We start from the raw sequence: 27505 nt of genomic DNA, 5'->3' as shown, positions 1-27505 counted from the left end.
GTTGGAGGGTTGCAATCTTTGTACTGAGTGCTTTTGATACTTATGCGTATATTTTGCTGTTAATACTTCTGTACTTTTACTTATCCTCCATATCACACTGTACCTGGGATGTAAAAGAAGAAATGCAGGTTTAAGAATAATAAATCTACAAATAAAGGAGGATAATAATAGTAAATGAAAGCCTTTCACAATACTCATTTACTTTGATGGATCAAAAAGTAAAAGTTATTTTTAAGTAGTATCCCATCTTCCCATGAACCAACAGTGGTATGTATATATATATTTATATATATATATATATATATATATATAAGTGGCTGAGCAGCTTAAAGAGGAGTATCTGAGTGTTTTTTTCCTCTAGTTAATGCCTTCTCCTCTTGCTCTCCTCTCTTTTGTGGCGTCCCCATGTATAGATATAATATCGATTTTCATTGCAACGCGGATGATACGCAACTGTATGTCCCCGATAAAGCCTGGTACCGCTTGGTGTGCTGAAATTAAGAATTGGATGTCCTGCAGTTGAACGACTCCAAATCAGAAATAATTAAATTACCCCTTCTGGCCCCAGCGGTAGCGAGCCTTATCTAATAATGTTAAAAAAAAAAGAGGCTGTAATCAATTTGTATAAATCTAATTTATACAAAACTCTGCTGCCAGACTTTTAACACGTTCTAAGAGAGGCACTCCAATCCTCTCTGCCCTTGATTTTAACATTTTACTGCCCGTTTTAAAAAGCCTTGCATGGTCAGGCTCCTGCTGTTATCTGTAATCTGCTAATTCCCTTTGAGCCTGATCGCTGCTGGAGATTGAAGATACTGGCATCATATGAAACTAGAAAACTAATGAATCCATTCGTACCAACCATGTCATACTAGCTCGTCAGGAAGGAGGATAAATAACGCTCCGAGCTTACGCTAAATTTTGGTGAGGAAAAAACTGTCATGTCCATTTTCAATGGGGTCCTTTGACCTCTGACCTCCAGATATGTGAATGTAAATGTGTTCTATGGGTACCCATGAGTCTCCCCTTTACAGACATGCCCACTTTATGATAACCACATGCAGTTTGGGGCAAGTCATAGTCAAGTCAGCACACTGACACACTGACAGCTGCATATTTTTTATGCTAAATGCAGTACCTGTGAGGGTTTCTGGACAATATCTGCCGTTGTTAATTGATTTACAATAATAAATATGTACATACATTTGCATAAAGCAGCATATTTACCCACTCCCATGTTGATAAGAGCATTAAATACTTGACAAATCTCCCTTTAAGGTACATTTTGAACAGATAAAAACTGTGATTAATTTGCGATTAATAGTGATTAACTATGGACAATCATGCGATTAATCATAATTAAATATTTTAATCGACAACCTCAAAGCAGACAAATCCTGGCGCACCCCCCTGTGATCTTTGGCGCCCCTCCAAGGGGACCCGGACCTCAGGTTGGGAAACACTGAACCGTAGCTGCAGCTTGAAATAAAGAGCACAGGCAGACTCAAGTTCAATAGTCTTTTAACTTCTGTATGCATCACAGTGCATACATATCAATAGCACAAAGTATTAAAAAGGCAAAGAAGGGACAAGTAAAAAAAAAAATATGCAAAATAACAACTGCTTCTGAAAAATGTAAATTTAAGACGGAAATACCAGTAGTATGGGAACACAGAGAGTGTGGTATAGAAAGAGGATAAGCTTTGAGACACTCGGAGCGTAATATATAAAAGGATTTACTGCAGTCTAAAGGAAAGGTGCGAGAAAGAGATGGATATGAGAGTAGGTTGAGACTGACACACACTCAGTTACTAGGTTACTATAATAAGGAAGATTAAATTGTTAGCTGTGGGAGTTCAGATGTAAATTACACACGCAGGTTACTGAATAAAGAAAAGAGTGAGTGACGAGGGAAAACAACGCTGAGAAGGAGGGACGCGATGCTTCTTCATCAGGTTAAAGACTTGGAAATTGAGAGTAAAGAGACGGAGGAGGAGGAACACATCCCTGGGTAAAAAAGAAAATATATTCTTCTTTCCTCCCAGGACAAATATCATTTCATTTCCTCAAAAAAATAAAATCAGTAAATTCTGCTTTTGTAGTTTACGTATGAACGCCTCCCAATCTCTGCAGACGCCACAATTTCCCTGCAACTACTGAACCTACTCACCTCCTGAGTATTGCTGCTGTGTTGCTAAAAAACAAAAGATGGTGCATATGATGTGATATATCCTCCAGAGTTACATTATTCATCTTTGATTGTGATTTGAGACCTTCCCCAACTACCTCTTGTCTGCATTAATGCTGCTGTGTGCAGTGTCACTTTCTGTTTTATCTGCCTATCAAAGCACAAATCACACTAACCTGATGGTTTTGTGTAACAGCTGTCGGGCAAATTCTTTTTATATTTATATAATTCTGCTGAGGGATGGCAGCGGAGGGCTGCTGGCTGAGTGCCATTAACTATCACATTCATTACTATATGAGAGGCTAAAAGTCTCCGTAGCCTGAACTATGATGGATATGAGCGATTATTTGGATTGAATGATGATCAGTCTCTTTTCTGAAAAACAGCCCAAAGATGACTCGGAGGCCAACGGATCAGAGCCGTCCACCCTGTCCTCTCCGGTGTCCGGAGGGGGTCACCACGGGGAGCCGGCCAGCAGAGAGACCACCGACACCGAAGCAGCAGGTCAGTGACCATCGATATATTTTCTCCATTTGAGTCTGTGCGGAAGTAAAAGGAAGTTACCACTTTATATTGTTGTAGTCTGAGTAACGTGACGTCATATCCTGTTTCCAAAAACCAAAACAAGGCCAGGGGTCGGGGGATACCGCAAAATATTCAATCCGAAACCGAGTAAGACAACGGCAGAATCACGGATATTAATACCGATTCAGATACTTTTTATGATTAAATGTACTTTCATGTTTGTTTTCCACTATTAATTACGTATCACGTGCATGTTTAAATACAGGACACGCCGCCGTTTCATTTCACGCAGGCACAGAACGTACGTGCTAAATCGGCCGTCGACTGTAGTCTTTGCGTTGTGTTCAAATGCGAGAACCAAGACGAAGGCGATATGAGGCGAGCCGAAGTTGCAGGATACAGGAAGTCGGCTCTGGTCTCTCCAGCTCGCTTTAGCGGAGCGGAGGAGTTGTAGTTTCGTAGCATTTATTCACCGACAAATAAACTGTATACACTGCTACACCTACGTTCACAGCTATAACGCCACCAACAACCTCACACTCACCGCCAACACACACACGGTCTGTTGGAAACTCGCTTAAGTTACGCAGACTACGTGTGCGGCGGTGAGCACGAAGCCTCCGGCAATGCTAGAGCTGCTGACGTAGCACAAACACACACACTGTTTGTTGGACACTCGCTAAAGTTACGCCGGGCAGACACACAGCTGACAACCTGCTAAACTAAACTAAATGTGCGGTGGAGACTTTTAATGGGAAAGTGGCTGCATGTCCGCGACACTACACGCAGCATCGTAGCTGCTAAGTTAACGCTCCGGACGGTGAACTGGGGACTCCCGTCAACCAATATCTGTTGTGCTCCTGCAGCTGGTACACCGCTGCATGCGAGGCACAAATCTTGTCGGTTAACGGTTGATAATCGGTTAACGAGGGTCGGTTATCGGTTAAGAAAATCTTTCAAAATTAGCATCCCTAGTCTGGGCCTATAAGTGTATCGTCCCGGCCCTAGAAACAATTCATCCTCCCCTCCCACAATCCCCCGCCTCGACATTCATAGAGGTGTGTAACCTTGTGTGTGTGTGTGCGTGTGTGTGCGTGTGTGTGTGTGTGTGTGTGTGTGTGTGTGTGTGTGTGTGTGTGTGTGTGTGTGTGTGTGTGTGTGTGTGTGTGTGTGTGTGTGTGTGTGTGTGTGTGTGTGTGTGTGTGCGTGCGTGCGTGCGTGCGTGCGTGCGTGTGTGTGTCAGGAGATGATATGGATCATGAACAGGATACGGTGCTGCAGCTCCAGGAAGTCATCGAGCAGCTGAGAAACGTCTTCCCTTCAGAACCGGGTGAGTTCAGCTAGCAGCCTTAGCAGCAGCAGCCCACGCTTCACAGACAGACTCTTTGCTCCTCCATCACCCGCGGGAGAGTGAGAGATGGAGAGGAGAGCAAATATGTACTGCTGCGGGTCGATAGTCGGGAGGAGGGACGGGGAGATTAAAATGGTAGGGAGGAGGAGGAGGAGTGAGATAAAGAGAGACGGAGACAGTAGCGCAGAGAGAGGAGAAAGAAGAGCGTCGCTGTCACACACTTTGCAAACTGTCCCGTCGCATTTAAAATGCAATTTGCCGGGCAGTCCAAAGCCTGTAACTTGAACAAAGAAAGGGATTATCATAATTATAGCCTCCTCGGTTATAACATTTTCTCAGCCTCGTGCATGCACTTTTTAAAATTGTAAAAGCTTTTACTCGTCTTCTTGTTTCCTAATTTCAGGCACCACCTCACACATCTAACCACCGGGTGGGCCTGGAGGAGCCGAGCGAAAGGAACGCCTGACGGCAGAGGGAGGAGCTCCGTACGGCTGAGGTCAGGCCGCGGCACAGCCGGCCCTGCGACCGCTGCAGCAGCTATGATACCCTGAGCTAACCCTCCACTGGAATCTGTGCACTAAAAGCCTTTTTCATGCAAAACTGCTAGAGGCTCACGCCGACGTCCGTCTGGCCGGGCTGCGCTTCACCACTTCAGCGGCGCCAGCCCGACACCACGTTAACGAGCCAAAGGAAACTAACAGGGAGGTCAGGGAGAGACTAAAGCAAAGGAACAAGCCCAGCCAAGACACTGTGCTTACCAGTATCTGTGTAGTCGTTAGGAGGTGTGAAGCTTTATACGTCCACAGCACAAATTGGACCTTCCTCGAGGAGAACGTTAAAAAAACAAAATGCAAAAAGGAAAAAGAAGAATATCCCCTTGTTTTGTCAGAATGTTTTCTTTCCTCCTTGAATGTGTTATCACGGTTGTTATTTTTGTTTTTCGAAGGGAGGTGGCGCGTTAAAGCTCGCTAGAGTAAACTAGATCAGGGCTGGGGCCGACTGCATCTCATGTGGCTGCGTGGTGAGATTGTCAGGGAGTTGACAGCACCCACAACGAGCTTATTTACTTTGTGAGAAAGAGAAAGACACATCATCAGTTAAATCCATGATTTATTTAAGACAGCCAAAGTGCCCGCTAGCACAGCGCCTCTGTATGCACACACTGTGTTCCTCTAATCCTCTCAAACTGCTTGTCGCTCTCATCGCTCGCCTCTCCCTAAGTGAGCCCTTTACGCTCATACAGACACACGCACGCACGCGCGTATGCTGCTACATCCACGCTCCTTATTTACACCCGTCCCTCATTGTGCACAAATGGCTCCCAGCGTGATCAATAACGTGCCGTGCTGCATCACTAAAAAATACAGACGCTTCCATAAAAAATGGAGATCCATTTCATCTCTTTGGCTCGCGGGATTTAGACACGCTCTCAGTTTTGTTTTTTTTAGCCAATTTGTACTGAAACTGGGGCTTTTTTGTTGAGGAAATATCTGCCGATAAATATCAGCATGCAGGCGTCCACTGTGGGAACTCCTCCCGCTGTGTGCAGAGAAAGAGGAGGATGGAGCTCCAGGCAAAAGTGCCTCAAGGCTGAAGTTCTCTTTCTCTTCTCTGCGAGGCCAATTCCCGACACTACGGGGGGGTGGGGGGGGGATAAGGCACACCACCATTACTCCGTCCTACACTGACATCATCCTTAGTAATCCCTCCTCTCCATGTAGATTTGAAAAGAACACTATAGCTATTGATTCTACATGCCTCGTTCTCCCTCGCTAATGCGTACTTAATTGCTTTTTAGATTTAAGAAGAAAGACGAGTGGTTGGAATGGCTCTGCCCTCATCGTATCGGGGTCGTAGGGTGCGTTCTGTTCTAAACATAGCACAGTCATTGAATGCCTTAAAATCAAACTGAATCCATAACAAGAGTCTTTCTGGACTTCTTTGTGTCATTGTGTTTTTACATCCAGGGACGGAGGTTGCATCAGGAGTGTGTGTCTGTGAGCCACCAACACGTTCTCATCCCAACTCGTCACATACTGACGCTTTGTCAGACCCTCTCGGCGTCACCTTACGGTCGCAGTAAACACATGATTAATGTTGTTAATTAAAGGGACTCTATGTAAGAATCAGAAATTGCTTGTTGCTTGTTGCCGAAGTAGGAAGAGTCAACACTGTTTTGCAAGACGGGCTTCACTAGATAAAACTTTGAGGTTTTGGTGCTTCCGTGTAGTTTGTGTTGGAGTCTGAATCTGAACCACGTAGCCACACGCGAGCGTGCATGGGACACCGACCTGCAATGATTTATACGTGTAAGAAGTTACAAACAGTCCCTTTAAATAAAAACACTTGCTTAGGTTTAGGCAACAAAACCACTCAGTTAGTTTTAGGGGGAAAAAACAACATGGTTGGGCTTAAAAAATGACTACGTTTGTACAGTGAAAATGTGACTCAACGTTGTGAACACGGGGCGCGAACGAACAACTGATTGTAACGTGGAAGTGAAACGTAAGAGAGATGCGAAGAGACACGGTCTTCCTGGATGAAAGCCGTGTGTTTGTTGGACCAATCCACCTCCAGTCCCCGGTTTATATAACCCCTCCGACAGGGAGCCTGTATCTTCGCCGACCGTGGATGTAGAAAGAGAACTGGATACGGCATTGTTATGTTCATTGCTGTGAGTGTTGCTCAGTGACAAAATGGCTCGACTGTCGAGTGACAAAGTACCCGGAGCGATAGCGTTTCCTTTAACTCTGCCTCCCAGCCCTCGCTCCAGCCTCGGTCTGGGTCTCATTCACATGAACGGAGGAAGGGAAATAACTCTGGATTCGGTTATTACAACTTTTATGACCTAACGATTTATCCATCCATCCATTATATGTAACCACTTATCCTATTCAGGGTCCTAATGATTTAAATAAGGGCTATTCAAGTGTTGATTCACCTCCAAAAACACTTATCCGCTGAGTTACAAACGTCTCTTTCCCAATGTAAGTCTATGGGAAAAAGTCATTTTGGGCCCAATGGCATCACGTGAAGGACACGGAAGTGGTAGTACCGCCGTTTGGCCACTACAAAAATCTGCTTCACAGCCCGGCGCTCTTCCTTCCTACTTCCTTAACTCCGACTTACTACGGAACACGCTCCGTACAAATATATAAGTTCCGTGCAACTACCAGTACAAATGTAAACTGCTCAAAACCAAGACAGACATTTAATATTGTCAAACAGACGTTAACAAAGTCACGATGTGTTTAGGATCAAATGTTTAGTCTAGAAAACGGTGTTCTTTTGATTGTAAAGTGTTATCAAACCTTTGAACATCCCCCTCCACTTGATTCGAAACCATGGTTACGACAGTTTCCATCAGAAGTTCATCCCAAAGCTTGCCGATGTATTTATACCCTTAAAGAAGGGTGCTTCATTCGGCTGTGAGCGTGACTACAAACGGAGTTCAGTCCGTCACGGAGAGAGAGAATGAGGAGGGTTTAGAGTTTAAGAAAGGCCCCGTGTGTCTCTTTTCTCTCTTTAAAGTACGTCACCACAGCACTCTTCCTGTGCGTTTACTGTCGCCGTGGATTGGTTTACATTGTAGTCAACGGAAAGCTCGGTGCGTCGCATACCGGTGCTAAAGGGTGCCTTGTGCAGCGGTATCGAACGCCCCGACAAAGTGTTGATATTTGACGCCCTGGCAATGAGAACGTGCCGGTGCTACTCTCCGTCAGTCAGAGGAAGAAGATATGAAAAGTGTTGCGTGGATCACAGCATCACGAGCATCCATACGTTGAAACCAGTTAAACAGGGCTTTTATGGGTGAAGCTGTGATGCTGGGGGGCGCTCGGAGCGACTAAAAGATCTGAGAAACAAGAGAGGAAAGGTGGAAAGAAAAAAAACCCAATCCATTCATTGCTGGAGGGCTGGTGGGAGAGATCCACTTTGATGTGCCTGCCACAGCGAAAATCTCCAGAAGCAGGATGCCTGAAACAAGCCGAGCCGTGGCTCCGTGGGTTTCTCAGCAAATCGTTCTCACAGAGAGATTCATACACGGCGAGGAACTCTTCTTAAACCTTAAAATGACACTCTGACCTCACACGCGAGCTTGAAACCCATTTGCTGCATTCATTACGGGCTCCCCCCTCCAGGCGCACAGCGCTCACATTTTGACACCGTCCTCCTCGGCGCCCGCTACCTGTTAGTTTTGATACTGTTGCTAGGGAACTGTCCCCAAGGACGCGGTACCACAGGTTCTGTGAGTCGGGGAAGGTGATGTGCCGTTCATAATACAAATGCTAAATAGCCTTAAGGGAAGCAAGAGAGAGAGCGCCCTTCTCCTCTTCTTCACGTCCACCTCCACTGAAGCCTGTTGCTGCTCGGCTGCTGGAGAGAAGTCATTATCATTCGTTGAATCCGTCTCCAGCACCGCTTTAAGAGTTTGTTCTGGCGAAGCTTCTCAGAAGTCAGAACAAAGAGCAAAGCAACTCGGCATCGTGGATGAAATGAAAAGAAAAGAGAAAAAAAAAGAAGCCATGACAAGCAATGTTTATTCATAGACATTAATTTATTGGTGTTCACACACATCTCATTACGCATTGATGATCACACTTTTATCTCTGTACTCGGTATGTGGGTACACGGAGTGATGTAACGGTGACAGCGTGTGAGAAAAGAAGAGGAGGAACTCCCCACAGGGCCGCCTGTCAACAACGGTCGTGTTTATTTTAAGACAATATAGAGGAGGCAGATAAATGAGATAAATACACCAGGTGGTTTCACGACATACACAGGTTGTCCACACGTGTCTCTCCTGCTGCTGTTTGACTCCAACATTAACGTTAAGGGTCATCCAGCTGCAGGAGAGTCACCTCTCTTTGACCAGGGATTCTCAAAGTGGGGGTCCAGGGACCTCCAAGGGTCCGTGGCACTCCGTCAGGGGGTCCGCGAAATAAGTTGCTATAAATTATAAAACTGTTAAGGATGCACCGATTGCAAAATTCTGGGCCAATACCGATGTTTAAAATAACAATTTGGCCGATAGCTGAGACCATTTATACCTACTATGTTTATTTAGTTTAGTAGTCACATGACCGGAGCACAGCCAATAGGAACGCTCTCTCTCTCTCTGAAATGAGCTGTGATTGGTCAAAGTCTCCCGTCACAGGCTAGATTATCTAAAGCCTGAAAACAGAGCCATGAGGAGGAGCAGAAGTCTAGTTAGCTCTCAGAACACTTGAATTACAATATGCTGAAAGGTTATTATGGAATTTTTGCCCAATGATGCCAAATATATACTGCCTACTGCTGCTTTAAGAGGGCATCCTTGGCCCCCGAAAAACTTTGAGAACCCCTGTGTTTGACTGTGTGATCATCTAATCCATGTTCACATTTCTATACTGGTAGCAGCTCCTGATATCCCCCCCCACACATACACGCTGAAACATGCCCTACTCCCCGTGGCGTGACTGACGCTGTGTGATTGGAGAAAAAGTCTCTCCACTATCTCTCTCCAGACTTCTGTTACCGCATGTAGCCGACGACGATCATCACCTTCCCTTCGCCTCTGTTTCACGACCTCCATGTTTACTATCTACGCTTGTGTGTCACCTCTCACATGACGCGGCGATGAATCACCTCCAACACGGTGTAGATAACACTAAAACACATCTATACACTCACTCTCATACCTTATACTGGTGAACTGAGGTTTGTTTAGTTTGATTTAAATCACCATTAATATACCTCATTAATCATTCTAATGTTTTAATGTTTTTATGTTCTTGTCCAGCACTCACTTGCTGTCTTTTTCTCTGGAGTTTTTAATCTGTATAAAAAAAAGTTTTCTGAAGAAAGGCTTTTTACTGTAATAACAAGTGGGTTACTGGCTGCTTTCTACTCTTTCTGTACAGAAATAAAAACTACTTTGTATTTGGCAAACTCCTCGTCTGCCTGTGCTTTTTCATGTGCCTGCCGAGAGCCGAACAATAAAACTTAAGTCAGAAAGGAGCCAAACGCACGCTGTTTATATGAATTCTTCTCCTTGTGTTTATATTTGGATTTGTATGTGGCAGAATCAATAATCCCTGTTGAAACTTGGCTGTTTATTGCTTGTCGTTTCTCTTTCTGCATCCATATTGCTGTTAGTTTAATGTGTATTTAGCTTCAGTGTTGTTTTGGGTCTTCACACGACAACTTTAACCCTATTCTGATTGAGTGCCAGCGTTTCCTGTCTTATCACAGGCGGCTTTGTCCCCTTGGCTTTTCCTGCTTGGGACCAGTGGAGAACTTGATTGGCATTTGACCTTCTTCCTGACCTTATCCCGCGCTGATCTCTTGCTCGCTACACTATCTGTGCCTGTGCCGTTGGCCGCAGCGGGATCGCTATCTCTATCTGTCGTTCGATTATCTGGTGCACCCTGAACCACGACACACTCTGTGTTTTCATTATCTAACCCCTCTCCGCTCGTCTCTCTCCCACTCTCTAGCTCTTTATTACTCCGCTCTGCTTTCACATCTGGATCCCTCTCTGTTCCTGCGTCATCCACTCCCTCGCTCGCAGCAGGGGCGGCTTTCTGTGAGCTTTCCTTGTCTTCCGTCTCACTGTCTTCTGTCTTCTTCTTATGTGCTTCGGGTTTTTTTTCTTCTTTATTCTTCTTCTTTCCTGCTGCGCTCTTTGCCTTGCTCCCACCAGGCCCCCACTTCTCCTGTGTTGTGTCGCTGTAGGTCTTGTTCTGGCGGGCGAGCATGGTACGCAGCCTGTCGCCCATCTTTTTCAGCTCCTGGCGAACGAAGGGTTTGAACGCTGGGTCCAGTTTCTCCACCGTAGCGAAGTCCCTCCGAGCTTCGGACTCGTTGCACAAAGCAGCGTGTGCTCGTGCTCGCTGATACACCGCCTTAAAGTTACCTACGGGGAACAGACAGTAAGGGTTAAATTAGGGCTGTCAATCGATTACATTATTTAATCGCGATTAATCGCATGATTATCCACAGTCAATCGCAAATTAATCCTACATTTTTTATGTTCAAAATGCACCTTAAAGGCAGGGTTGACGATGTTTTCCAGTCTCCACTATCTGTTATATTGGTTGAAATGGTCTTTACAACCCGACAGCGATCCATTACTGATGAGCTCTGAAAAAGGACCGGAAAAGAGCCGTCATCTGTAGCTGCTGTAATCCCGTAAAAATGTCTACCAATCACTGCCTCGCGGTCTGCTTGGAAAGAACCAATCAGATGCTTCCCTGCTCGTACTCTAACCTTGGCGTGCACCAGCCTGACCTCAAAGCGTGTCGCCACTGCAAGATTACTGGAGAATGGAAGCCAAAATTTAGCGCAAGTTTGGAGCGTTATTTAACCTCCTTATCAACAAGCTAGGTGCCAATGGATTCCTTAGTTTTTCTAGTTTCATATGATGCCAGCATCTTCAACTAGCTTTAAAACTGAGAACCAAAAAATCGCAAGTTGGGTTAACGCGTTAAAGAAATTAGTGGCGTTAAAACAAAATTGCGTTACTATCTCCTTAACTTTGACAGCCCGAGTATAAATGAGTGAAATATTGACCTCTTGAGGCAATAGGAGGAGAAACAGGAGGTTTAGAGGGTAAAATAAAGTAGCAGAGAGAGGATGAAACAGCTGCACTGAACACCAGCAGTGAGACAGCAGACAGACAAAGCAGAAGGCGAAAGTTGGAGAGAAAAGTAAATGAAGGGAAAGCATAAGAACAACCGTTTCACATCAGCCTCAACTATAAATAATTCAGTCATAGCAGAAACAAAAAAAGGAAAACAATGAATTCATTTTTTGACTGTGATGTCCATGGGTGGGTGCCGGGGGAGCGAGAGAGAGAGAGAGAGAGACTCGGCAATGCGGTTGTGAATGTTTGGTTTCTTCTTTCCCTGGTAAACAGAGAGATGAAGGAGAGCTGCGGTGTGAAGGCAGGCGTTAGCTGAGGGCCACGCATTTGTACTCGCAACTGATATTTTTAAACTCAAATAATGAAGGTGTGTGAGGAAAGAAATAATGTTTATATATACTCATGTACCTATTTCTTTATGAAATCACGTCTCTTTGTGTTTCCTACTCATGAAACTCTCTTCACACACTAACACATTATTCACCTCTGTGCTTCTTCAGCAGCTCGTCGTTGAGCTCCACCACTCGGCCGTGTTGTTTGAGCTCCAGCATGCACTGGCTGAGGTTGAGGGTCAGCGGGAGACGCACTTTGTCAAGCGAGTCCCAGTCCTCGCCATGTTGATCCACCTGAGTACACAGAGAGGACAAAGGTGGGTGGGAGGTGGTGGTAGATAGATAGCAGAGCAAATGTTGAAAAGATGAAACAAGGAAGAGTGACAACAGGAGAGATGACAGATTATAGGGTGAATTAGCCTAATGTAGGACATTTTTTTGCATTTCATATATCTGGAATATATTGTGATATGAAGCCAATACTTTAAATTCCAACCCAGTACCACTCCGACATCCCCAGGATGTGTCCTAAAATGTAAAAAAAATATTTTTTTTGGAGTTTTTTTTCAAGAAATTTTACATTTTTTGTCTGTATTTCAAAATGACAGAAAAAAAATTTTAAATGACATGTTTTATTTGTGATTTACATGTAAATGGTCTTAGATTTACAGTATTTTTTGTAATCACAATCATAATTATCTGTATTTAAGCTTTTCTTGATCATTTTTAAAGATAATAATTCTGTTTTTTAGAGGTTTATGACTCTATTTTAACAATTAATTTATGTTAGAAGAAAAGGATTTCATGGTATTCTAAAAATATTTCTTGTAAAAATACAGATTTTTTTGCAAAATTTCTGAGAGTTAATGTAAATTTGGGCTTTTGAAATGTAAAATTACATGTTTCATTTGTGATTTATATGTAAATGGTCTTAGATTTACGGTGTATGACTATTCTAACAATAAATATATGTTAAAAGTAAAATATTTCTTGTAATATTTCAGTAATAAAGGCTAATTATATAAAGATAATTACTGTTTTTTTACAGTTTATTTATGTTAATTAACGGACAGTATTTTTCCGTTTTTTAACAGACATTTTCTGACGCCCCTGCTGCCGGAAAATTTCCGTTATTTTACACTTTTTTTTACAGTGTAATTAAACCAAAAATGCAGATATCACACTCATAAAATAAATAGTAGGCATATCAGTGCCAAGTTGTCTCAGACAAATCTTTATTTCCTAATGTGGAACAGTCATATCTGAAATGTGGGACACTAAAAAGTCTGTTAAGAGACACTAAAAATCTCCTTAATTAATGTAGGAAACACTCGAGGCTAAATGTGCAATCATTTTACCATTTACAATGTTATTGCTGTTACAAAACGTAGGCTTAGGTGTGAATGTTACATGGAGAATCGAACAATATCAAACAAACAATAAGACTATAAATAATAATAAATAAAGACTATAATAGTTTTGAAGAATTTCGGCGTATTAGAAAGACATTAAATATCAACAGTTTTCTTGACTTTTCTTTGTTTGAGGAAGACCTACACTGGAGTTTAGGTGTCCCACTTTACAGCAACTCACCCGACGTATAATTGTTTTTGTCATATTGATTGTCTATATTGTATTTTTATTATGTTGTTACTCAACATCTATTGCACGTCTGTCCATCTGTTGCTCTTCCTGAGGTTTCTTCCATTGTTTTCCCTGTTTCCCTATCTATAGGGTGACCAGGTGTCTCACTTTACGAGGGACTGCACAGCATTTGTATCCCTTGTGTCACGTCCCACATATCAAGACGATGTCCCACATTTGTATTGGCTCTAGTTTTCAAAAGTCCACTACAGTCAAACCACTGCAGGACAGACGCTTTTCTTAAAATCTGGCTTTTATCCAATTGGCTGTGAAGAAAGCAGGGAATAAGGCTGTCATCATGTTAGCTGTCAAACTGTGCACATGTGGGTCAAGTGCAGGTCGACACTTCACCGTCTTTGCTTCGCTACGCCCAACGGGAGAAAATTGCGAGTCACCGCAAAGTCACAAACTGCAGATTTAGGGTGGAATATTGATGGAAATTACCACAAAGAAAAGGAAGAGCAGCTACAACAAAGACTGTGAAACTATTTATGAGTATTTATAAGCCGGTGGAAGGCGATTCTATAAGGGTTTTTTTTGTGAAATTTGCCAAGCGACACAGTAGATGTGAGTCTCATTAAGAAACGTGCGGCTCAAAAAGAGATGTGCCGATCTATGGATGCATTCTGGCAAAGCATAGAGATGTTAGAGATAAGGGGCAGAAGAGAAATGTTTATTATTTAAGTTAAAGATCATTGTTCAGGTGAGGTGTTGTTTCCTGCTTCGGCATTTCAGCCTGTCGCACCTCCACCAGTGCCATTTGGTCAGGTCAGGTCAGGTTTGACCCCGTCATGCCGGCACCACGGAGCAGTTGGACTACTGCTTTGTTGACAAAGCCCCGGTATCCGACCTCCACAGGATAAACCTTGGCTTTCCAGCCAGCCTCTTGGCATTCCGCCGCCAGCTCTGAGTATTTTAGATGTTTCCTTTGGTGGGCTGCTGTCATGCCGTCTTCCCAGGGGACGGTAGGCTCAATGATAAGGACCCTTATCTCCACTGTGGACCATAAGACGATGTCTGGCCGAAGAGTGGTTGTAGGGATCTCTCTCGGGAAGACCAGCTGCTTTCTGAAGGTCCACCAACGTCTGCCACTCTCTGCCGGGTCTGAGTATGGCATTCCTCTCATGTGCAGGTACTTTGAACGTGCAGTGTAGTGTAGACATTGCTGTTTCTGGGGTGCGGTTTGCTGCTACCCGACCTCTCTCCAGCACCTTGGCCAGTTTGGCCAGGACTTGGTCATGGCGCCACTTGAAGCATCCCTGGGTCAGCACCACCTTGCATCCTCATAAGACGTGTCGCAGGCTTGCCTTGATGTTGCTACACAGCAGGCAGACAACTTCGCTTCTGAACCACTGGGTGAGATTCCAGGGGCATGGGAGGGTGTCGTAGGCTGCCTTTACCACGAAGCTTTATTATTTAAGTTAGATAGACATTATATCAAAATTGTCTCTCAGCCTTGGTAACGTGTCCCACATTGTCCCACACAAACATACTCCTTGTCCCACGTTTGGTTTGTTGGGATCTGGTTGGGTTGGGCATCCTGTACAGATTGTAAACCCCCCACACCCCCTGAGGTAAATTTGTGATTTGTGATATTGGGACTTGACAAGGGAGGAATGATGAAGCAAAGGAAAGAGAGAGATGAGGTAGAGGATTGTTAGAATAGGAGGAGAAATGAAGATGGAGGAGAGTGGGCTGACAAGAAGAGGGAGTTTGTTTTGTGTGTAAAAAAGGCGTGAGGGAGTTCGACAGCGAGGTGTGGCAGCAGCGAGGGAGGAAAGAAAGAAAGAAAAGCAGCACAAGGCGAGCGCTGTCACGGTGATATCTCTCTGTGCTGTTATATTTAGCGCTCTTTTTTCTCTGCTCTTCACTTTCGCTACCTACAATGCCACAGCTGCTCTTCAGTAAAAAAAAAAAAAAAAGCAACAATGACGGATGATTATAGTTTACAATCCCCTTTTGTAAGACGACTTTCTGGCACATTCAATCCTGACGTCCACCTGGACGATCATTGCCATCACAAAAGGTTTTTATTTTACATCTCATTTCCTCGTGTGGATGCTTTAACACAACTTCACTATGTAGTAGGGCTGTCAAAGCAAATGAGTTTTAACACCACTAATTTTTTTAACACATTAATGCAATCGATTTTTCGGGGTTTGTAGCGGGCTCAGTTTTAAAGCGAGAGTGAAACATCATATGAAAGTAGAAAACCTAATGAATCCATCGGTACCAACCATGTCATGACGCGAAGGAGGTTAAATAACGCTCCAAACTTACGCTAAATTTTCAGGAAAAACTGGCATGTCCATTTTCAAAAGGGTCCCTTGACCTCTGACCTCCAGATATGTGAATGTAAATGGGTTCTCTGGGTACCCACGAGTCTCCCCTTTACAGACATGCCCACTTTATGATAATCACATGCAGTTTGGGGCAAGTCATAGTCAAGTCAGCACACTGACACACTGACAGCTGTTGTTGCCTGTTGGGCTGCAGTTTGCCATGTTATGATTTGAGCGTATTTTTATGCTAAATGCAGTACCTGTGAGGGTTTCTGGACAATATTTGTCATTGTTTTGAGTTGTTAATTGATTTCCAATAATAAATATATACATATATTTACATATTTGTCCACTCCCATGTTGACAAGAGTATTAAATACTTGACAAATTTCCCTTTAAGGTTAATTTTGAACAAATAAAAAATGTGCGTTTAATCATAAATCATCAATATTTGAATCGATTGACGGCCCTACGTATGTAATCAATGACACTAACCGTATTCTGGAGGACGTCCACGTACCCGATGGCCTCCGTGAACTTTGCAGATGCCTCTTCAAACTCGTTTTCTTTAACGAGGAAGTTTCCTTCGTTCTGCAGGAACATGACCAGTCGTAACATCTGCTGCCAGTCCTTCCCCTCTTCTTTACCGCTGGCGTTTTGATTGATCTCGGAAGAGCTCGCTTCCTCTTCGTTATCTCTTCCTTCAGTTGGTGTAAACTTATTTCCCCCGAGCTCCTCTTTATGGGCTTCTTCGGCAGAGTGAATGGATGGAGGTTCGTCTTTACCTTTCTCTCCCTCCACTTCATCTTTACTCCCTGCGGTCACACTTTCACTGTCTTCTTGTTTACCTTCCTCCTCCTCCTCCTCCTCCTCCTCCTCCTCGTCTTCTCCATTCTCCTTTTTCTCCAGCATGTTCCAGTATGTCTCCTTCTCCTCCCAGTACTTTTCCCTCATGCAGTCTGTCAGGGCCTTCAGCTCTCGACCGACAAGACAGGCCAGAGTGGCGTCCAGGTTGGCCACCGTGTTGAAGTCTCTCCGGGCTTCCTTCTCATTCCACACGGCGGCGTGGGCCTTGGCTCTCTTGTAGTAGCCCTTCACACAGTCTGAGACACAGAAAAACAACAACAGATACAGAACGAGAAAGAGAAAAGCACAAATAAAAAGCAGAGTTATTGATGTCCTATAACCTTGAGATATTGAATAATAAACCTGCTCTTGTCTGCTGAAGCTGAGGCAGCCATTTGTCTACATTTAGGACTGTGTGTAGGTGTGTGTACTGTTAGTGTGTGTATTTAACAGCATCCTTTAAGGACCAGTGTGTAACATATCAGGGGATCTATTTGTATAATATTAATAACTATGTTTTCATTAGAGTATAATCACCTGAAACTAAGAATTGTTGTGTTTTCATTAGCTTAGAATGAGCCCTTCAAATCTACACAGGGAGCGGGTCCTCTTCACGGAGTCCACCATGTTTCTACACCATGTTTCTACTCCATGTTTCTATTCCATGTTTCTACGGTCGTATCTAGAAGATAACCCGCAAATTATGAAATCTGGCAAAAACTTGCAAAAACTCTTGCGAGACTCGCTGCCCAACGACCTTCCCTAACCTTAACTATTCAAGGTTAAAGCCCAACCTTAACCATCTCACGAGAGTTTCCCAACTGGCTCTAGAGAGAGCCTTTCACGTTTTTACGTTACCTGAAGGCCACCGTAGTTCTCCGACACGCTTGTGAAACTGCAGTAACGTGAGCCGCAGAGTGCAAAACCATGGCACCGCCAGCCGCCGTCTGACTTGCGTTGCTCTCTAAAGTAGTGTTATTATGGTATGGATGACCTCTGAGAGAGGCGAACGGCGTTACTACAGTTTTGCACTCGGCAGCTCACGTTACTGCAGTCTTGGAAAGGGAGGAATGAGCGGAGGGGTACTCTGCAATCTGCAACCACACCACTAGATGTCACCAAATGCTACACACTGTCCCTTTAAAGGTTAAAGGTCCTGCACAACCACACAGGTGTTTTCAGTTACGTGGCTGATTAGAGCTGCTCAGGTTGAAGTTGTGCAAGGTTGAATTTTGGAGTTTTACTTGTAACAGAGTATTTTACATGGTGGTGTTGTTGCTTTTACTTGAAGAGTTGTCAACTTGATAGAAAGCCATTGTGAAACTACCTGAAAGTGGGATGAGATGCTAATTCACTGCTGCTACTGGAGCCTCTGGTGAGTTTCAAGCTTGTTCTTGATAACATATCATTGCAAAGCTGAATGTTTTAGGCAGAGGGGGACTTGACTTTTGTCATTTCTGTCAGTGAATTTTAAAAAAAAAATGGTTTGTAGAATTGCCTCAACTCTAGAAGAGGGTTGACTGAATAGGTAAATGTGTCTTATTTTCTTTTTACTGTCAGCTTATGTTTACAGATGTCATCTTCTTTCACTATCCAGTTTGACTTGCAGTATTGTCCTACACACTGCACCTTTAAAGGTCCCATATTATGCTCATTTTCAGGTTCATAATTGTATTTTGTGTTTCTACTAGAACATGTTTACATGCTGTAATGTTAAAAAAAAAACTTTATTTTCCTCATTCTGTCAGCCTGAATAAACCTGTATTCACCCTTTGTCTGAAACGCTCCGTTTTAGTGCATTTCAACGGAATTGTAACGGAATTGAGTTGCTAGGCAACAGTTTGGGTCCATGTTTACTTCCTGACAGCTGATGTCATTCGCATACACTGCAACAGGAAATAAACTGAGACACATTTAGTATGTTTATGTTTAAAACTGTGTAATGGTCTAAATATTGTATATTTGTGACATCACAAATGGACAGAAATCCTAACGGCTTGTTTCAAACGCACAATTTCTGAATACAGGCTGTGTTTATGTCTCTGTATATTGAGCGCTTTGATACTTTCACAGTATTTATATATCACTTAAACCTGCTTTATAATATAAAAGATATGAAAATCTTACTTTTTACAATATGGGACCTTTAAAGCAAAAAGTTGTTTTGCAATATGTATGCTTATTCCTTCTAGATGAGAATTTATACCGCTCTCATGTCTGTCTGTTAAATATGAAGCTTAACTTGCAGAAGTGAATATCCCAAAATGTCGAACTATATTCTTTTAAAACACATGAACTCACACACACACACTGTGTGCTTCCTCTGTTTCAGCAGAATGGACTTATGTGCTCGATGGCTCAGTTCCTCTCTTCCTCTGCAGTTAATTTCCCTCTACGCTAAAATCTTCATTCAGCCAACATTTAAACAGATTTCTTTGTCGCCTCTGGCAGAAGCCGAGACACCGCAGTGAGCCACCATCGGGGCTCTTTTCTAAAGAATAGCTGGGCTGAGCAGAGTGGGCTGACTTTAACTGATACAGACGATATCATTTTGATGACAGGAGGGAACACCGGCAGGAAAAGGGAGAGAAGAAGGGAAAGACGGAGTGATGCTGGTGTGGCGGCAGCTCGTACTATAACCAGTGGAGCTCAGAAACTCCTGCCCAATCATTTCCACGTTATCACCTCACTCATTAACAAGTTGACACCCTTCCTCCTCCTCCTCCTCCTACCACACAAGCTCGAGCACAAACAGCCACAAAGACAAATATAAAACTGTGAATCCGGGGCTGAGGGACGGAGAGTAAAATAAAGGCTGCCTCGGTGGGACCTGTCTCTGGGTGAGGGGCATAATTCATAAGGCTTTGAAGTGGAGGCTGTGCCAGCATGTGAGCTCCTCTAGGATTATATGAGTAGCCATGGGTATGACAGTACAATGCCCAGGGCTGCTCCAACTGTAAAACCCTTTGTAATGTCAGCCCTCAACCCTCCTACATACACACAGCCGCGGCAGTAAAGCCAGCGCAGGCATCAGACCCTGACCTGTCAGCTGTTTTTTTACAACATTTTGAAATTATTGTGTTTGTCTCCATGTTCATATCCAGGGATAGAAGTAACGCTGTGGCTCTCATTTTACTCCTCGCTGAGCAGCTTTTCATGTACATGATTACAAAGAATGGTTTGACATTTTGGGGGAAAATACTCAGGTTTTTTTTGCTGAGAGTTAGAAAAAGTAAATTGCTATAGACCATTTTCACAGTTGTAAACATGACAAATGTGTCTCAGTTTATTTCCTGTTTCAGTGTAACATGAGCTGACAGGAAGTAATACCACAGGCCCAAGCTGTTGCCTAGCAACGCAATTTTCATTTCTGTCCCGTTAAAGGTCCCATATTGTAAAAAGTTAGATTTTCAGGTCTTTTACATTATAAAGCAGGTTTAAGTGATATATAAATACTGTTAAACTATCAAAACACTCAATATACGGAGAAATACACACACAGCCCGTATTCAGAAATTGCACGTTTGAAACAAGCCGTTAGGATTTCTGTCCATTTGTGATGTCACAAATCCACAATACTTAGATTATTACACGGTTTTAAACGTAAACATTCTAAATGTGTTCCAGTTTATTTCCTGTTGCAGTGTATGTGAATGACATCAGCTGACAGGAAGTTAACATGGACCCAAACTGTTGCCTAGCAACGCAATTCCGTTGCAATTCCGTTGCAATTCCGTTGAAATGCACTAAAACGGAGTGTTTCAGACAGAGGGTGAATACAGGTATATTTAGACAGACAGTATGAGGAAAATAAAGTGTTTTTTTAACATTACAGCATGTAAACATGTTCTAGTAGAAACACGAAATACAAGTATGAACCTGAAAATGAGCACGATATGGGACCTTTAAGGGAAACAGCGAGACTGGCTCTGTCTAAACAAAAAAAATCTGTCTACCAGCATCTCTAAAGCTCACTAATTATCATGTTATGTCTCGTTTGTACAAAAACTGAAGAGAAAATATGACAAGTTTTAGTTTTACAGAGCTGGCTAGCTGTTTCCCCCTGCTTCCAGTCTTTATGCTAAGCTAAGATAACTATCTCCTGGCTTTGCTTCATATTTAACCAACAGACATGAGAGTGATACCAGTCTTCTTATCTAACTCTTGGCGAGAATGACAATAAGCATATTTCTCAAACTGATGCAGCTGTGTCTCAGTCAGCTCTCCCTGGAAAAGGGTAAATTAAAGATGTGTTTCAGTGCTGAAAAAAACAAGGATTAATTAATTATCAGAATAAATAAGTAAAATTCAATCTAGCAGAGTCCAACCAGGGTGTTTATACCTTTGTGTTTCTCCAGCAGCTCGGTGGTGTGCTCTATAACTTCATAATACTCCTCCACTTCCAGCATACACTGGCAGTAGTTCAACTCCAGGGGGACGATCATCCGACCCAAATTAATGTAGTCCACATCGCCCGGCATCTCCTACAACACACAGATAGAAGAACAAGATTAGTGCTGTTGTGTCTGTTGGCATCTTCATCTACACGTATTTTAATAATTTATTATTTGAATTCTGTAGGTTGTTATATATTTTCACACAGACTCAAACATGACATGACTTTAGGATACTGAAGGATATCCCCCAAAGCCTGCTGAACAGAGCTGAAAGCCTCCGACATCAAAGCTTGTGAATGTGTCTAAGTTGCCAAAAAATCAGAAGAATCCTCTACAACTGTCTTATCAAAACATCTCATACACAAGTCTCCCTCCAGTATTCCTCCATTCTCTTATCTCAGACTCTTTCCTCTGCCAGCCCTTCCAACCTACTGCCTGTAATCAGGGACACAGTGAACCATAGCAAAACAGGAAAACAGGAGTCTCCCACTGGAAAAGAGCGAGAGCTGGATGTCCCAAAAACCTGAAATCCTGAGAAAACCCTCAATATTAACAAGCCTGCACATCCCTCCATCTTTCTTCCCTGTAATCCTTCACTCACTCTGGACTGGACTGTTCTCAGCAGCAGCACGGCCTCTTTGTACTTGCTGGCAGCCTCTCTGTATTGTCTCTGCTTGACCAGCGCGTTGCCCTGCATGTGGAGGATTGGCACCATCTGCAGCTTCTCATCCTTCTCCATCATCCAGGACTCTCTTTGGTAGGACATGGGGTCTCCCACCTGGAAGCCGCAGGGGGGCAAGACGAGAACACAACACAAAACAAAGACAGTCAACGGGAGGAAAAACTCCACTGATGGAAGCACAAAGTGAATGTTAAATAGGTACAAAGACTAGCTGTGGTGGGAAGAAAGAAAGTACATTTACTCAACACAAAACACCAATTTAAGATACTTTAGACCTCTAATACTTGTTACTTTGGCTTTACATACAAAACATACGATCAAAACATGATGTATTTAAAGGAACAGTGTGGAATCTATTAGCAGAAATATAATATAATCTTTTATATTGCTTTAGAGGTGCTGGTAGGCAAATTTTTGTTATCTTTGGACGTAACCTGGCTAGCTGTGTCCCGCTAGTTCAGGCGTCTGCAACCTTTACTATCAAAAGAGCCATTTTAGGCAAAAAAAGAAAAAGAAAATCTGTCTGGAGCCACAAAACATTTGAGCATTGTGATGAAGGTAACACAGTTTATAGTCTAAGTATACAGTATATAAGTCTAATGCAGTGAGGGTCAAAGTGCAAATGTACTATGGAGTATTAGGGCCACATTGAGGGGAAAAAACATCTGAGATTTACAGAATAAAGACATAATATTACGAGAAAAAAGTCATAATATTATGAAAATAAAGTCATACCTTTACGAGAAAAAAATTGTAATATTACGAGAATAAAGTCATAACTTAACGAGAAAAAAAGTCGTAATATTATAGGCATAAAGTTATAACTTTACGAAAAAAGATTTGTAATATTACGGAATAAAGTCATAACTTTACGAGAAAAAAGTCGTAACATTACGAAAATAAAGTCATAACTTTACGAGAAAAAAGTCGTAACATTACGAAAATAAAGTCGTAACTTAACGAGAAAAAAAAGTCGTAATATTACGAGAATAAAGTCGTAATATTACGAGAAAAAAAATAAAACATTGAGGGGGATTTATTGGCAAAAATGGAATATAATATTAATAACTATGTTTTCATACTTCATACTACTTCATTACTAAACTAAGAATCGTTGTGTTTCTTTTAGCTTAGAATGAGTCCTTTATATCTACATATGGAGTCTTCACGCAGTCCGCCATGTTTCTACAGTAGCCCAGAACGGACAAACTAAACAATGACTCTAGAGAGAGCCTTTCAAGCTTGTGAAACTGCGGTAACGTGAGCTGCAGAGTGTTAAACCGTGGTACCGCCAGCCGCTGTCTGACTTGCTTTGCTCCCTAAAGTAGTGTTATTATGGTATCGATGCCCTCTGAGAGAGGCGAACGGTGTTACCACGGATTTTGCACTCGGCGTCTCACATTACCGCCGTCTTGGAAAGGGAGGAGTGAGCGGAGGGGTACTCAGTTGGTTACAGTCTACAACCACACCACTAGATGTCACCAAATGCTACACACTGTCCCTTTAAAGGTTAAAGGTCCTGCACAACCACACAGGTGTTTCCAGTTATGTGGCTGATTAGAGCTGCTCAGGTTAAAGTTGTGCAAGGTTGAATGTTGAGCATATTTTTATATTGTGGTGTTGTTTTTTACTTGAGTAAAGGATCGGTCTTCCACCACTGAAGAGTCGTCAACTTGACGGAAAACCATTATGAAACTACCTGAAACTGGGAAGATGCTAATTCACAGCTGCTACTGGAGCCTCTGGTGAGTTTCGAGCTTGTTCTGGATAACATATCATTGCAAAGCTGAATGTTTTAGGCAGAGGGGGACTTGACTTTTGTCATTTCTGTCAGTGAAATTAACAAAAAGTAGTTTGTAGAAGTGCCTCAACTCTAGAAGAGGGTTGAGGGTTGACTTAATAGGTAAATGTGTCTTATTTTTCTATTTACTGTCAGCGCATGTTTACAGATGTTATATCTTCTTTCGCTATCCAGTCAGACTTTGCAGTGTTTTGCCCTGGTGCTTACCTGCAGCAGCTCCATGATAAATATAAGTGGCTGAGGAGTTCTCATTAGCTCGTCCAGCTCTGGGAACCCGGTGGAGTGATAGTGGAACATGTTTCCCATGCCGCACATGTGTCTCTGGCCCTCCAGTGGGTCTTTCCCTTGAGCGATTAGCCTCATTCCCTTGGACACGATGGGGTACAAGCCTGTGTGCTGCAAAAATTAACTCATCAACAAAAACACATAAACAACGAGTCTGCAATGAGACATAAAAGCACTTAATCATGCTAACCCCCCCCCGGTGCTGCCAGCCAGCGCCAATCAGTCCTAGAAGGAAAACACAAGAAATGGCCACAATTTAACTTGCAAATTTTTTTCTTCAGAAGGAAAAAACCCACTAAACTTTGCACAGATTGCTGTGTTGTGTTTGTAATACGGAGCATGTAGGAGGCTTCAGAAGGTTGATTCATGCAAATCATAATGAGGTGCAAAAGCTTCCCTTCCTCGCTCATGAACACTCATTAGGACCTCTTTTAGGGGCCTAATATCTCAGTGTATGTGTGTAGTTTCAACTCACAATGGCATCACACCAGAACTCAGCCACCTCTCCAATCCTCATGGACGCCAACAGGGTCTCCCAGATCTCCATCTTGAACATCTTTCCGTAAAAGATCTCACACGGTCTGCCGGCCAGTCGACTGTCATCGATGACTGTTCGTTCAAAGTCGTCCAGCAGAGTCTGGAAATGGAAAACCAGCTGGGATGGAAGGAGGAAATTAATGAGTTAAACTATTCCTCAACAAAATATACTTAAACAAATGCATACAAAATCTAATAGTGGTGTTCAGTTTGTTTATTACTTAGGTCCTTCATTTGTACTTAACCCCTCTGAGACCCACAATAGACCAGTCTTTTAGGGGGTACAGGGGGTCTTTAGGAGGAGATAGCAGGTCAACAGTAGATGTCACATAGAAGTGGTGTACATCATCTGAAAGCTGAGAACCTGATGATTCATTTGAGATGCTGCTTCGCACTGTGAGTCAAGTTGTTCTAGTCATAAATGGAAGTGTATGATAGTCATCCCCATGCTCTATTATGTCTCATAAGTTGCTGCAGCATTTTTTGGGGGGTTGATACCATTTGTTACACAGATTTGGGGCTAAATTTAACATTTTTTTACCACTCGAATTGATAAAAATGATCAACAATCCCTCCTAAATACCACATTAAGACATGAAGACCTCGAGGAACACCGTAGAAAAAGCCATGCTCTGATTTGATATAAATAGCTTTTTGACATTTGGAGATTTCTGCAAGAATTGCATTTTTTCGGCGATTAGATGGCGAGTGCTTCTGTTGTGCAAACTGCTCAGAAACCCCCTTATTGTCAATCTAGCTGGGAAAGCCATCCGTCCTCTGAATGCTCTAGGTCTTTAGTTTATGGCTGTAAAGTTTCATGAGGCTGTGATTATCCTAGAGGTCACCACAGGTAATTTTATACAGTGAGGTCAAATTTCAAAAGAGTGAAATAGCTTCTATTGGGACTAACATCACCACACATCACTGTAGCTCTAAAACTGAGCCTGTTGCAGCCTCTGAAAGACAGTGAAGTCAAGTTTTAGTATTGAAGAATCCTCTGTGGAATTGTTTTGTATGCAGGTATGTGTACACATATATATATATATGTTTTCTTCTCTCCTTTTTGAGATTGTTTTATATCTCTGACGACATATTACAGGATACAATAGAAGGAAAACGAGTCAACTTTGATGACGTGCAGCTTAAAGCTTGATTTATTTTCAGAGAGTTGAATTAGACTGAATGCTGTGATATATTTCAGTCACTTCTTTTGTAAAGCATACGTACATGCTGGTTTTCATTATGTTTTTCCATCTGTTTGTGTGCGTGTGAAAGACTGAAAAAGCCTTCGCCGTCACTCTGACTGTAACATTACGTTGGGCTCTGTGTAACCTTCTATTTATAGCTTGACAGATTGTGTATAATGGTATGATAACTGTGTGAGCCACTGGGGGATCACCTCGCTGGCGAGGGAACACACACACACACTGTAATACAGACACACAGGTGAATTCATGCTGGCATTGTCATGGAAAGTGTTTGTCACAGTGTCCAGGCTTGGTGCCATATGGCTGGATTTGACTGGGAAGGGAAAAAAAAGTCGGCGACCGGCGGATCAGTGGATGAACAGAAACACAGACACGGTGCCAAGAAACATGTTGCAATTTGGTTGACCAAATGTTTGCTCTGTGTGTAAGAGCCAGATACAGAATAAATTCCCCCAACTCATGAATAATTCAACAGGATCTAATTGAAGTGAGCAATGCAACATATGGCTAAAAATAGATGATTTTCTTCAGTGGAATATTAACACATCACAACAGCAATTATGTAAGGACTAAATATCCTATCGTGCTGATTTTGAATCTTATTTATGTTATCAAATTAACTGTGACTTTCTACCTTTGTCCCAGGTGCAAAGTGTGGCAGCGGTCCTGCTCCTCCTGCCAGGATCTTCTTCCTGACTCCTGGATGGTTGACAAGGTACGTCTCCTCCATCGTCACTCTTCCTTGAGCAGCACCAGACAGAAAAAATATATGTGTTTTTTGGAGATTTCTTCCTCTTCGAGTCTGTGTTCTTCTGGCTTTCTAATTAGCCTATAGTGGAGAGAGTCTTGGCTGGTTAGCTGCTCTCTGACAGATGGCAGGATTAAGCAGGGTTTGGAGGTGGACACTTTAATCTGAGGAGCTAATCTCTCGCCTACCCTCTTGCGATTGGCGGGCAATTCCTGCTAGAAAGGGAGCAGGAGAGGCGGGGATGATCGCCGGGCCAACGAGAAGATCACTCTCGAACAATTTAAGATCATTCTGGAAGGAGAGTAATCTGATGGTTTAGCGACGCAGCTGTCCGGCCACGGTGGGAGGCCTTAACATCACACAGGAGAGTGGACAGGAAGTAGCCCTTTAACCTTTAACCTTTAGTGTATAATCACCTGAAAATAAGAATAGTTGTGTGTTTTCGTGACCTTAGAATGAGCTGTTTATATCTACATACAGAGCGGATCCACTTCACCGCCATGTAGGTGGTAGACTGGTGCTAGATAGGGATTTTGACATTTGCGTTTTCACGTTGGCCACCGTAGTTCTCCTACACCAGGGGTCAGCAACCCGCGGCTGTGGAGCCACATGCGTCTCTTTAGCTCCTCTCCAGTGGCTCCCTGTAGATTTTTAAAAATGGAAATGAATAACTGTTTTATGTTTATATTTTCATTGGTATTTATCATTATTGTAGGTCTATGGTACGACGGTACGATGGAGTATTAGGGCCACATTGAGGAAAAAAAATAAATCTGAGATTTTGAGAATAAAGTTATAATATTATGAGAATAAAAAGTTGTAATATGAGAATGAAGTAATAATATTATAAATCAGTAATTTTACATGTTATTTTCTTTTTTTCTCTTAAAGTTATGACTTTATTCTCGTAATATTACAACTTTTTTTTATCCTAAAGTTACGATTTTTTTCTTGTAATATTTTGACTTTATTCTGAAAATCTCAGATGTTTTTTCCCTCAATGTGGCCCTAATACTCCGTAGTACATTGTCTCTTTGGCCCTCACTGCATTAGAC

At 42.7% G+C, this 27505-nt stretch overlaps 2 protein-coding genes across 4 annotated transcripts in view; one reads left to right on the top strand and one right to left on the bottom strand.

Moving 5' to 3' along the window:
- Positions 1 to 6357, top strand: part of drp2 (dystrophin related protein 2) — a 105100-nt gene extending 98743 nt beyond the window's left edge. For all 3 annotated transcript variants that reach the window (XM_037779980.1, XM_037779981.1, XM_037779982.1), the window contains 3 exons: positions 2575 to 2692; positions 3957 to 4043; positions 4468 to 6357. In XM_037779980.1, the coding sequence (XP_037635908.1) occupies positions 2575 to 2692; positions 3957 to 4043; positions 4468 to 4487 (225 nt within the window). In that variant the 3' untranslated portion in view covers positions 4488 to 6357. The remainder of the gene's footprint in view (positions 1 to 2574; positions 2693 to 3956; positions 4044 to 4467) is intronic.
- Positions 6358 to 10076: 3719 nt separating this feature from the next.
- On the bottom strand, positions 10077 to 26545 carry LOC119494784 (aryl-hydrocarbon-interacting protein-like 1). The gene is made up of 8 exons (XM_037780913.1): positions 26337 to 26545; positions 24433 to 24612; positions 23880 to 24068; positions 21791 to 21967; positions 21135 to 21276; positions 16442 to 17049; positions 12173 to 12314; positions 10077 to 10959 (listed from the first exon to the last, which is right to left on the bottom strand). The coding sequence occupies exons 1-8, from the start codon at positions 26430 to 26432 to the stop codon at positions 10256 to 10258; spliced, it is 2238 nt and encodes a 745-aa protein (XP_037636841.1). The 5' UTR covers positions 26433 to 26545; the 3' UTR covers positions 10077 to 10255.
- Positions 26546 to 27505: the final 960 nt, after the last annotated feature.

Source organism: Sebastes umbrosus, chromosome 9, assembly GCF_015220745.1.
Source record: "Sebastes umbrosus isolate fSebUmb1 chromosome 9, fSebUmb1.pri, whole genome shotgun sequence".
In the NCBI taxonomy this organism is placed as follows: domain Eukaryota; kingdom Metazoa; phylum Chordata; class Actinopteri; order Perciformes; family Sebastidae; genus Sebastes; species Sebastes umbrosus.
This window is presented reverse-complemented; position numbering and strand designations above follow the sequence as displayed.

Bases quoted from the DNA above. Each gene is read 5' to 3' on its own strand.
- LOC119494784 (XM_037780913.1), bottom strand. From the start codon at position 26,432: ATGGAGGAGACGTACCTTGTCAACCATCCAGGAGTCAGGAAGAAGATC. The intron at 24,613-26,336 runs GTAGAAAGTCAC...CTTCCATCCCAG, and splicing joins ACTTTGCACCTGGGACAAAG to CTGGTTTTCCATTTCCAGAC. The intron at 21,968-23,879 runs GTAAGCACCAGG...TGCGGCTTCCAG, and splicing joins TTATCATGGAGCTGCTGCAG to GTGGGAGACCCCATGTCCTA.